The sequence below is a fragment of the Crotalus tigris genome, unplaced genomic scaffold (genome assembly GCF_016545835.1).
Source record: "Crotalus tigris isolate CLP2741 ecotype Arizona unplaced genomic scaffold, ASM1654583v1 scf7180000017541.2806704, whole genome shotgun sequence".
Classification (NCBI taxonomy): Eukaryota; Metazoa; Chordata; class Lepidosauria; order Squamata; family Viperidae; genus Crotalus; species Crotalus tigris.
Window position 1 is genome coordinate 2,128,511 of NW_024096462.1, and position 11,588 is coordinate 2,140,098.

Below are 11,588 nucleotides of genomic sequence, written 5' to 3' on the forward strand. Positions count from 1 at the left end.
ATCCTAGCTAGCTGAAATGTTTGGAAATAAATTTTCATACATTTTATTCAAAAGGTTATGCACTATTAAAAAGATTAGCTAACACAGCTTGACACAGAATGATGAGTAACTGTGTTTATGTGTGCTTTAAATTAGTCCTAATTTTTTTGCCATCACAACTTAAAACAACAAATACCAAAATGAACACATATGAACAATTAAAACACTACAATGAGATTTTGGGAAAGATGCATTTATCTATATACTACAAAAATTGCGTCTGTTTGTAACTTTTAGTTGGACAAAAGGGTGTAACATAGAGCAACAGTTTTTGAATCAACATATTTCAAATGGGTTAACACATCCAAAATCCAGGACCCTTGACTGCTGTGGGATTTAAATTTGGCAGACTTGTGACCACTTCAGTGCTTCTGCACTGTCTCACCACCATGCAAACATGGTCAGTTACGTGACTGTCATTTTCAATGTCTCCCAGCTTCCTACAAGCAAAGTCAACAGGACGCCAACAGGAAGTCAGGAGTTACTCCCATTTTCATTGCTTTTTTGCCTGCCTGTGGTCATTCTGTTTCTCTGTTTAAAAAGGAAATATCTCTGAAATGACCAAACAGGCCACAGGTTGTCTAGTTATAACTAAAAGGTTCTTCACACTTCCTCTACACACCTCACAATTTGGAAAACTGCTCTCAAGCTCCAGGGAAATCAGAAGATCCAGACAGTTCAAATGGGTATAAAGACTTATTGCGAGCTTAAGCTTTCTACAAGAATCTGAACTACTAACAGCCAAAACAAATTGGCAGTAGATGAGAGTCAAAGGAATTCAAGGTGGGCAGGACTTAGAACTCTTGTGAGTGCTAAGGGACTCATGACTGATGATGCTTTTGACCCCTCCCTTGGGCTCAACCTGGTCATCTACAATTGTGCTTTAACTCATCTATGGAGACTCTATTCTGTTTCATTAGAATTCTGTCACAGCAGACAAACTTCTTCAAAAGAAGACTGCTTCGGTGCTGTCTGATCAGTGATTCTTTACAAGCTTTAGTAATTGATTGAGCAATATTTCTCAGAAGTAGTTTGCCATTACTTTGTTCTTCTAGGGCTGAGACTGTGTCTGGCCCCAGGTCATCCAGCTGCCTTTGTGCCTCAGGTGGAACCACAACTCCCGATTTCTTGGTGGCTAGCTTGGTGTTTTCATCACTATAACTCTTATACCTTCTGCTTTGAAACAATACAGTCGGGCAATGACATTTGAATAATGTGGACTGTGTATTCTGGAAAGTGAGTCCCAGGCATTCGCATTTTGTTTCTGAAGCATAAGCCTGAAAAACTGCCTTGTAGTCCTGTCCAAAAAAAATACCATAATTCATATTGCTGAAAGCTGTACAGTTTTGTAAAATTGACACAGGTACAGTCTTCTACATCTGAATGAGGAAGGGTGTGGACTCCATATTGGGCCCAATAATGGATTGAAAAAAAAGCTTGGAGTTTGTCTTCCGCTATCTGCTTGACTACCTTGCCTGCGAACTAATCAATTTTATTTGCCTCCCATCTCACTGTCCAAAATTATGTGTCTGAAACTGGTCTATTCAGAATAGATTTCAAAGAGGACTCTGGTTTAACAGTGAGCAGTTCAGTTCAGATAGTCCTTCACCTTTATTTACACATCTATTAGTCAGATCAGCCCACGGTCTCCTAGCAACTGTAATCAGGAAGGTCAAATCTCAAGAGGCATTCAAACCTTCTAAACTTTCCCCCCACTACTTCAGATTAAACATCTACGATGAAACAACTATGAACATAAACAAGCAACATCCTGCTCTAGAATTCGCTTTGGGATCTAAAACTAGGTTCATTCATAATAAGTCATGGTTTGTTTAACAGCGCACTGAGCTAAAATCAAACAAATCGTGGTACAGCACATATATAGATGTATTTTGTTGTGGGCAGGGATATCCCCATTCCCACATGACCTCCCAGCTCATGTTATGGCACAGACCAGAGAATGCCTTACCAAATAGCTCACCTCGGAGAATAATAAGCTAGTTTTTAAAGCTAGTTCAGATGGAATTATGATTGAATGTTCCGCTGTGACTTCTTAATTCAAATTGCTTGAGCAAAGCAATGGTAAAATTCATTAATTTTCCTATTTGGCTGATTCTCTGATTGACGTGCCTATTTGGATACGGTCACTGGTGGATTCCAGAGCTCAGGGTCTTTGTCCTAGAATGCATTATGGATGAAAATTAAACCAATGTTCAGTGATAGTGAGAAAGATCTTAATGTTCTGTTCAAATAAGCAAACCCACCAGAAATGGGCTTCTTTTTTTTAACCATGGGATTCTCAGTATGTTTTTATTGAGAATCCATGGTATGTAGAGAGAGGATGGAATTGTTTTTGCATTTTTGTCTAGGTGTGTCAGTGCTTGGGTGGTTTCATAAAACAAGTAGAAAGGGAGAAGATAGAATTACACTGCATACAGTACAGACGGATCCTACGAAACCCATCTCCAAAGGCTGGATGACTGTCCATTGATGTCAATGGACAGGAAGACAGGAGAGCAGGGGAGGTTGCCTGGGGTGATTGTGACCTCCTCCTGCACTATGATGCTCAAGGACATTTCCTGGAGGCACCATGCATGGACTGAGCTCCTTGTTGCCAAGCTGCTTAGAAGCAAGACAGCAGTGGGAGCATCAACATCCATAGCTGCTGTGCTGATCTCGAAGGGACGTGAGCACCACTGAATGCGCCATGGTAAGCATGAAAGTGCCCAAGTGCCCAGGAACTGGGTCAGGAAAAGACAAGCTTTTTTCCATTTGCTTTTTACCCTTGTCTGTGCCTAAAGAGATGGAATAGATAGGCTGTTAGAGTATCTGTCCAGGTGAAGAATGGAATACAGAGAGGTTCCTGGAGAACTAGAATGCTCATTAGATAAACACTTCCACAACTGGATTGCATTGCCCTTGTTCCCAGCTTCAGAGACACTGATCCAGCGTGTTAGGTAGGAATGATGGGAGACCAAGATATCTGGGAAGATGCTATGTTGGACATGATGGGGCTAAAGAATTCACTTACTTTGGTTGACATTTAGCCTCTGCTTGACACGGAGGTATACAAAAGAAAAGAAGGTGGCCAGACAGCAGGTTTACATAACCAAAATAAGGATTTCAGTTCAACACAAGGAACAATTTCTGAACATTTTTAATCAGGGCTCAGATTTAGCTATGTCCAAACAGCAGATGTTCTACATTGACAACATAATTCTTGTTATTGTGTGGTGGCACAAGACTCGTGACTTGGGTGTTGATTTTACTGGAAGCCTATCAGTGCGTTAGTTGTCACAAACTCAAGGATAAACTGTGATTTCCAAATCCCAGGGACTAAATTTTACTGAAAATCCAAAAAGCAAAACACCTTCCCCATTGCATGCATTATAGTTTAATATGATGTTTGAATTCAACCAATTATGGCTTATTTAACTAAGAGAATGCAATTGAGCAAACCAAAGATAAATATGATGTGTAAATCCACTTATTTATGTTTTCAGGTCCCAACACAATATGATCATTTCCAGCAGTCATATCATATGCATTCACTTGTAAATTTGTTCAGATTCTGTAGCTGAATTTGGACATTAAATCCTCAACTAGCTATGTATACAACTTAAGGGCACAAAATAATGTGTCATGTGTCATCTAAATGCTATACTTTTTGTGTCATGCAGCGTGAATGCATCTCTGTTCACGTTGGCCAGGCTGGAGTTCAGATTGGCAATGCATGCTGGGAACTCTTCTGCCTGGAGCATGGGATCCAGCCAGATGGCACCTTTGCTGAGAATAACAAATTCAATAATGATGACTCCTTTGCTACATTCTTCAGAGAGACAGGCACGGGAAAGCATGTGCCAAGGGCTGTCATGGTGGACTTGGAGCAAACAGTAGTTGGTGAGTCAATCATTAAGGAACATGCCTTGCATCAAATTCCATGACTTTCAATGGACCAATATTATTGGGTTTTCCCCCCTGTGCTTCAATGATGTAGCTTAGTTTGATTTAGGAAATGGGATTATGTGTAATATTAAGACATAGCGTGGTTTGTTTGTACGGAGCTCATTATATTGCATAATCCAAGCCACTGTTGATAAATTATGGTTTTTAGGCTAAGTGATGTGGGAACACAACCAATTGAGGCTTCTTCAGGTTAAATTATTGGGATATTGTCTTAGTGCAATGTGTGAACCCTGTCAAAGAATCAAGTACAACATGTAGAGTTATTTCTGAGTAGTTCATTTATTGTTATACACCTAGAATCTTGCCAGACTAAAGCAATTATCTGTAGTAACTATAGATATACTCCGTGAATTGCTTTCTCTCTTCTTGCCTACCAGGCTTTCTAAGCTCTGCTGTCTCTTTGCCTTCTGGAAAAGAGCCCTTCCTTCTTGCAACCTCTGATTACATTCCACCACATCCCAGTTCTTATCAATAGAAATACTAACTTACAGTCCAGATCCAGTATATATGGTCTTGTTATCATCTATAAAGCCCTAAATCTATAGGATGTAAAGGCACAGAACTACCACATCTTTCATGTTTCAGAAAGCCCTCAGTTTATGACCACAATGAAGCCTGCAATTTTCATTGTAAGCCATGAAAACCAAAAGTCAAAGAACCCACAAATTGCCAAGATGGTGGGCAGCACCCTAACTTAAAAGGGACAGGGCTTACAACTCAAAATTTTGCCTGCCATCTTGATAATGTTGACCCTACTTGTGGATGGTGCTGGCAGTGTTTGTGCTCTCACAAGGTTTGCAGCAATTCTTCCAAATAATTTTTGAAGCACACATAGTGTTATTATTCAGTTCTGTTAGTCAATATATATTTAACCTTGGAGTACATTGTTAAAAATATGTTATATTTTTGTATGTTGGACCTTGAGAATCTCATAGAAAATTCTCCTCTCGCTCTTATGCTCACAACCAAAAGACTGCTATATTGTATTCATCCACAGCTTACAGTCCCAGTCCTTGGAAAGTTAGTATTGCTGTTTATGTTGAAATATATTTCTGGCTCCTAGATATGAATTTTCCGAATGTATGCCTCTGATCTTCCAAGTCATTTTTTTTAGGACACCAAGTTAAAAAAAAAACTATCTCTTAAAATTTACAGATGAAGTGCGGGCTGGCACCTACCGCCAGCTTTTCCATCCAGAACAGTTGATCACTGGCAAAGAGGATGCGGCTAATAACTATGCCCGTGGTCACTATACCATTGGTAAAGACAGGATTGAGTTGGCACTGGATCGCATTCGAAAACTGGTAAGGGGGAAAGAATTGGAAAATGACCCAAGGAAAGTGTTTGATTTCCTTAGAAGATAGTCATCAGGAACCAATGGCATTTCTATTAGGGCAGGGGTCTTCAAACTTGGCTGGCTGAGGAATTCTGGGAGTTGAAGTCCACAAGTCATAAAAGGGCCAAGTTTGAAGACCCCTGTGTTAGGGTAACCAGATATGGCTGCAAAAATCCAGACAGCCATAATGGCAACAAGAGGTCCCTTTTTTGCCTTTTTTGTGCTCTTCAAAGATTGTCCAAAATTTCATAGCCCTGTCCAGATATGGTAACCTATACAAGATTTACTGACTTACACATATTTGATTCCAGTCTACCTCAAAGGATGGATGAAGTCTCTTTCCAGCTAGCAACATTTGCTAGATTGCCTGGTTTTCATCTCAGTCCTAGTAAACAGAATGCAGCTGAATTAAAGTGAGATTGTCAGACCTCTAGTTTGAAAGAGAGGACAGCTTCTCATTGTCATATCTGGCAAGCGAATAGAAACATACCTCCAGGATTTCCACTGACGTAGGCTTATTAAAATTAGTCAATATATAGTACACATCCAGTTCTTCCAGAGCACTGCTTTAGAATTCGTTTGGGGAATCCAACAATGTAAAAAAAAATATGGATGGAGAAAATAAGTATCTAAATTGTGATGTTCTTTTTAGGCTGACACCTGTTCAGGGCTGCAGGGATTCCTGATTTTCCACAGTTTTGGAGGAGGCACGGGCTCAGGTTTCACCTCTTTATTGATGGAACACTTGTCCATGGATTATGGCAAAAAGTCCAAACTGGAGTTTGCTATCTATCCAGCCCCTCAAGTGTCCACAGCAGTGGTGGAGCCCTACAATTCTATCCTGACCACCCACACCACCTTGGAACATTCCGACTGTGCCTTCATGGTGGACAACGAGGCCATCTATGACATCTGCCGTCGTAATCTGGACATTGAGCGGCCCACGTACACTAACTTGAACCGTCTCATCAGCCAGATTGTCTCCTCCATCACTGCCTCTCTGCGCTTCGATGGGGCCCTCAATGTGGACCTGACTGAATTCCAGACCAACCTGGTGCCGTACCCTCGCATCCACTTCCCCTTGGTGACCTACGCGCCCATCATCTCCTCTGAGAAGGCCTACCACGAGCAGCTCTCCGTGGCCGAGATCACCAGCTCCTGTTTTGAGACCAACAATCAGATGGTCAAATGTGATCCCCGTCATGGCAAGTACATGGCTTGCTGCATGCTTTACCGTGGAGATGTGGTGCCCAAAGATGTCAATGTCGCAATCGCTGCTATCAAGACCAAGAGAACAATCCAGTTTGTGGACTGGTGTCCAACTGGCTTCAAGGTGAGGAGCAATTAATAAAAGCTGCCAGGATTTCTTAGTTCCTAACTACTATAGATAACAGTAGCAATAGAACAAGAGCAGATAAGCACTAAGAACTAATGGCTCTAATTGATGGGCCAGAGCGTTTATTCATTTATTAAATTTATGAGCTGTCCATTTCACCATCAAGAGTGACTCTGGGCAGCCATCAGACTCCTTATAGATGCTTCACATCTAAGTTGAGACTGTTTTTCCATTCTTACCTCCCAGTGCAGCACACATATTTTTAATTCTAGAGATGTAGTGGATTCCAAAAGGAGATAGATAGGCATAGCTAATTTGGACCAATGACGGACTTCGATCTTAGTTCAAAAATCAGCAATGCACCCCTTTTGCCCTTTTCCTCCCATGTTTCAAAGAGACTGTTTTGTTTTGTTTTGCTTTTTTCTTCTTTCCCTTCCTACCAGGTTGGCATCAATTATCAGCCCCCTACTGTGACTCCTGGAGGAGATCTTGCCCAGGTAGAACGTGCTGTTTGCATGCTGAGCAACACCACCGCCATTGCTGAAGCCTGGGCACGGCTGAACCACAAATTTGACCTCATGTTTGCAAAGAGAGCATTTGTACATTGGTATGTTGGCGAAGGCATGGAAGAAGGAGAGTTTGTAGAAGCGCGAGAGGATTTGTCCGCACTGGAGAAAGATTATGAGGAAGTGGCAACTGATTCCTTTGATTCGGTGCTTGGCAGCGAGGAAATTTAACAGTTTGCTCCTCTCTTTGCACTAACTTGTCTCCGCTGTAATTTTCTTTAAAGAAGAAACATTTGTAGAGCCCTAAGAAGAACATTTGTTATGTGGGTGGCATGATTCATGCCTACAAAGATTTACTGGTCAGGGGTTCATCTTATGTGATATCAACCAGAACTGGCCAAATAAGAACTAAGTGAAAATTAACTAAGAAACCTTCCTGTTATAACAAGCTAGAGCAGTGGTGGTGAGCCTATGTCACGTGTGCCACAGGTGGCACTCAGAGCCCTCTCTGTGGGCACGCGCTGTCGCCCCAGTCCTAGGCCTTCAGCTGGGTTTTATAAAACCTTTTCGCTTTAGGCCTATGCCGCCGTGTGCAAAAAAAAAAAAGGTTCAACCAATCAATCAATTTCAACTTCTCGCGGGAAAAAAAAAGATTTCGCAGAGTTGGAATTGATTGAACTTTTTAGTCCCACCCAGTCTGCCATTACCACCGCAGCCACGCTCACTCAATGGGCCACGCCCACCCAATGGGCCACACTCACCCAATGGGCCATGCCCACCCGGCACCCGACAATACATAAGTGGGTTTTGGGTTGCAGTTTGGGCACTCGGTCTCTAAAAGATTCCCCATCATTGAGCTAGAGCAAGTCAGAATATTTTTTAGAAGTGTTTAACCATGATTATTTGAACTGTGTTTTGAGTTAGTTAATATACAAGTAGTCCTCAAGTAATGACCATAATGGAGCCTGCCCATTAACTCATGATGGCTGTAAAGTGATTCAGTCACAACCTTTTTTCCCATGGTCATTAAGCAAACACCAAGATTAAGTGAACCAATGGTTTGTTAGGCATGGATTTGCTAAAAACGTAAGTGAATACCAATTTTCAGCAAAACCTTCATTAAACATGGTCATCTGATCACAGGATGCTGCAAATGGCTGTAAATGAAGCCCAGTTGCCAAGCACTTGACATGTGGTCATATAAATGTGGAGGGTCCTTGACCATTGGAACTTTGAATCTGGGTCATAAATACCCCTTAAGAAAGACCATTGGAACTTCAAACAGTTGCTAAATGACTGGTTATAAATAGAGGACTATCTGGGTAATGCTAAGTCATGATGCATGTGGTCCCATATCATCTGAGGCCTCAAGCAAACACAATTTATTTCAATGCCTGACTCCAACTTGGGGCTCTTTCTAGTCAGTTTTTTCACTGCTTTGGGGAGCAAGAGCATCTGCTCTTGCTGACTACTAAGACCCAGCAACTGGATCTGACTGATGGGAAATAAAAATCCTTCCACAAAGTCCTAAATGAGTGATAGCTATTCAGTCATAGAGCATATAACGCAAAACCATTAACAATTTCATGAGGAGTATTCAAAGGCAATTAAGACATCGAGCCTTAATTCCTGTGATTGATTAATATGGGGGTGGGGTGGAGGTGGGGCGAGCGATTCATAACATGCTAGATCAACATGCCGGCTGAGGAATTCTGGGAGTTGAAGTCGACACACCTTAAAGTTGTTGAGGTTGAGAAATCCTGTACTAGATGTTGCTAAACTTCAACTCCCAGCAGCCCCAGTCCACAAGTCTAACGATAAGAGGAAATAATATACTGCTATATCAAAAACCTACTCAGCTAATAGCTATTGCAAAGCAATGGAGTATTTCCTTCATATTGCCTTTAGCACAGTACATATAGCAAAGCTTAGCCAAGAGAACATCTATACACATTAGCCAAACATAAGCAAATTTAGTTACGTAAGACCTGTTCAGAGTAAAGGCTGTGGGTTAAGAGTTGGGCAAACCTGACCTTCCTGGTGTTGCTTAATTACACTTTTCACTTCCCTCCACATGACACATGGTAACTAATGTTGCTTAGAATTGTACAAGTAGTCCTCAATTTCTAACAGTTCATTTAGTGACCGTTCAATGTTACAACGGCACTGAAAAAAGTGACTTATGACCGTTTTCATGACCATTGCAGCTTCCCCATGGTCACTTGATCAAAATTCAGATGTTTGGCCACTGGTTCATTTTTATGACAGTCGGAGTGTCCCAGGATCATGTGATCATCTTTTGCGATCTTCTGACAAGCAAAGTCAATGGGGAAGCCAGATCCATTTAACAACCATGTTACAAACTTAACAATTGCAGTGATTCATTTAACAACTGTGACAAGAAAGGTTATAACATAGGGAAAAACTCACTTAACAACTGTCTCACCTAGCAACAGAAATTTTGGGCTCAGTTGTGGTTGTAAGTCGAGGACCACCTGTAGTTCAGGGGCACCATAAAGTCACAGATTTTCTCCACCTTGATGCACAGCCTTTAATGGGTCTTACATAAGAAAGCCTCACGTTGGGCTGATCTTTACAGATCAATGTTTCTCAACCTTGGCCACTTTTAACATTTGTGGGCTTCAACTTCTAGAATTCTATATACCGTATATTCTGGTGTATAGGGCGACCCGGCGTATAAGACGACCCCCGACTTCGACACCGAGTCGCAAGACAATCGACGCCGAGTTGCATGCCTAGAAAGTCGTCTTATACGCCGGAAACTACGTTATTTCCGGCGTATAAGACGACCCCCGAGTTCGGTGCCTGTTTCAACGCTCTCAAAAGTCGTCTTATATGCCGGAATATACGGTACCTTAAAATGACCAAAGTTGAGAAACTCTGGTTCATCTGTCTAAATCAGACATGTCAAACTTGCGACGTCACATGACATCTCACAACGTATTGGGACGGTTTTGCCATTGCTGGCAATGGGGTAGGTGTGGCTTCCGGATGACACATCCAACCCACGGGCTGGGAGTTTGACACCCCTGGACTCACTACGTCTTGGGAAATAGAAACAAATACTAGAAATGCATGCCCGTGTTAGTCGTGGAATGAACAGAGCAAGATTTTATAATTCTTGATCATGCCTCTCCTTGGCTTCTCTACTAAACTAAAAAGTCCCTAGTCATTTCTTGAGTCCAGTAATCACTTTGGTTGTCTTCTTCTTCACTTTTTTCCAACTCTATTATTTTTCAAGTGCAGCAACCAGAGTTATATCTAACCAGGACTGTATCTTTTTCCCATTATTTTTCAAATGCAGCAACCAGGACTATATCCATAGGTAGTTTGACTTACAACCATTCCAAGTTACAATGGCATTAAGAAAAGTGACTTATGCCTAGTGTTGGGTCCTGAGCCTGCAAAAGCAGGCTCGGGACGTTGCATTGGTCCCGGGCATTCCAAAAGCTGCCCGGGACCAGACAGAGCGGCGCCAGCCTTGAGCGCATATGCAAGGCACGAAAATGCTCTGTTCCTATTGGCTGACATTGTCCGGGTTTCTGGCCATATAAAAAGGCCTGCGTGCCTTTTGCTTTTGCTTGGCTGTTGTAGAAGGTGAATAAAGCGTTTGTTCAGCATTGCCATGTGTCTTCATCATTCACACGCGAACGAAGTACACAACACCTCGTCTTCACACTTGTGACTGTTGCAGCTTCCCCATAGGCACACAATCAAAATGTGGACGCTTGACAACTGGCATGTATTTATCACAGTTGCATTGTCATGTGATCACAATTTGTAACCTTTCCAGCCAGCTTCCGACAAGCAAAGTCAATGGCGGATGCCAGATTTGCTTAACAACCACATGATCCACTTAATACCTGCAGTAATTTGCTTAAAACAACTGTAGCAAAAAAGATCGTAGAATGGGACAAAACTCACTTAACAACTACCTTGCTTAGCAATAATCATTTTGGGCTCAGTTGGATTTGTAAGTCGAAGACTACCTGTACTACATATGTCAGTATGCCACAGATTCGCATAAAAGCATTATAATGTTGATTCTTCTGTTTTCTGTCCTTTCCCCGTTGACCTGGCATGAAATTTGCCTTTTCATAGCTGCTGCATTCAAGCTGAGATATTACACTTTTTTAAAAGAAAGAAATAAAACCCTGGGGAAGGTGAAAACAATAGTAAAAGAAAATCAGGGGCATTAATTGTCCAAGGGACATCACCAGGGCCTTTCATTGCCATATGTTAGATAGGCCAGTGGTTCTCAACCTTTTTAATGCCGCGACCCCCAACCAGTCGTAAGTCGAGGACTACTCAACCGGTCGTAAGTTGAGGACTACTCAACTGGTGCAGCACCGTTTGCAGAATGGGACTTTTGGCGGGCTCAGCA

General features: G+C 41.9%; 1 protein-coding gene across 2 annotated transcripts; it reads left to right on the forward strand.

Annotated features, from left to right (window-relative positions):
- The first annotated feature begins 2,467 nt into the window (after window positions 1–2,467).
- Window positions 2,468–7,439, forward strand: LOC120319063 (tubulin alpha-8 chain-like). Of its 2 annotated transcripts, XM_039367523.1 has the most exons (5): window positions 2,468–2,749; window positions 3,720–3,939; window positions 5,161–5,309; window positions 5,994–6,674; window positions 7,121–7,439. In XM_039367523.1, the coding sequence occupies exons 1-5, from the start codon at window positions 2,747–2,749 to the stop codon at window positions 7,412–7,414; spliced, it is 1,347 nt and encodes a 448-aa protein (XP_039223457.1). In that variant the 5' UTR covers window positions 2,468–2,746; the 3' UTR covers window positions 7,415–7,439. The 2 variants fall into 2 exon arrangements, with proteins under 2 accessions (XP_039223457.1, XP_039223365.1); XM_039367431.1 differs by lacking the exon at window positions 2,468–2,749 and having other exon boundaries at window positions 3,714–3,939.
- The last annotated feature ends 4,149 nt before the right edge of the window (window positions 7,440–11,588 follow it).

Excerpts from the sequence above, each read along its gene's own strand:
- LOC120319063 (XM_039367431.1), top strand. The coding sequence starts at position 3,714 with ATGCAGCGTGAATGCATCTCTGTTCACGTTGGCCAGGCTGGAGTTCAG. Across the intron at positions 3,940-5,160 it reads CTTGGAGCAAACAGTAGTTG|ATGAAGTGCGGGCTGGCACC; the intron begins GTGAGTCAATCA and ends TAAAATTTACAG. Across the intron at positions 6,675-7,120 it reads GGTGTCCAACTGGCTTCAAG|GTTGGCATCAATTATCAGCC; the intron begins GTGAGGAGCAAT and ends CCTTCCTACCAG.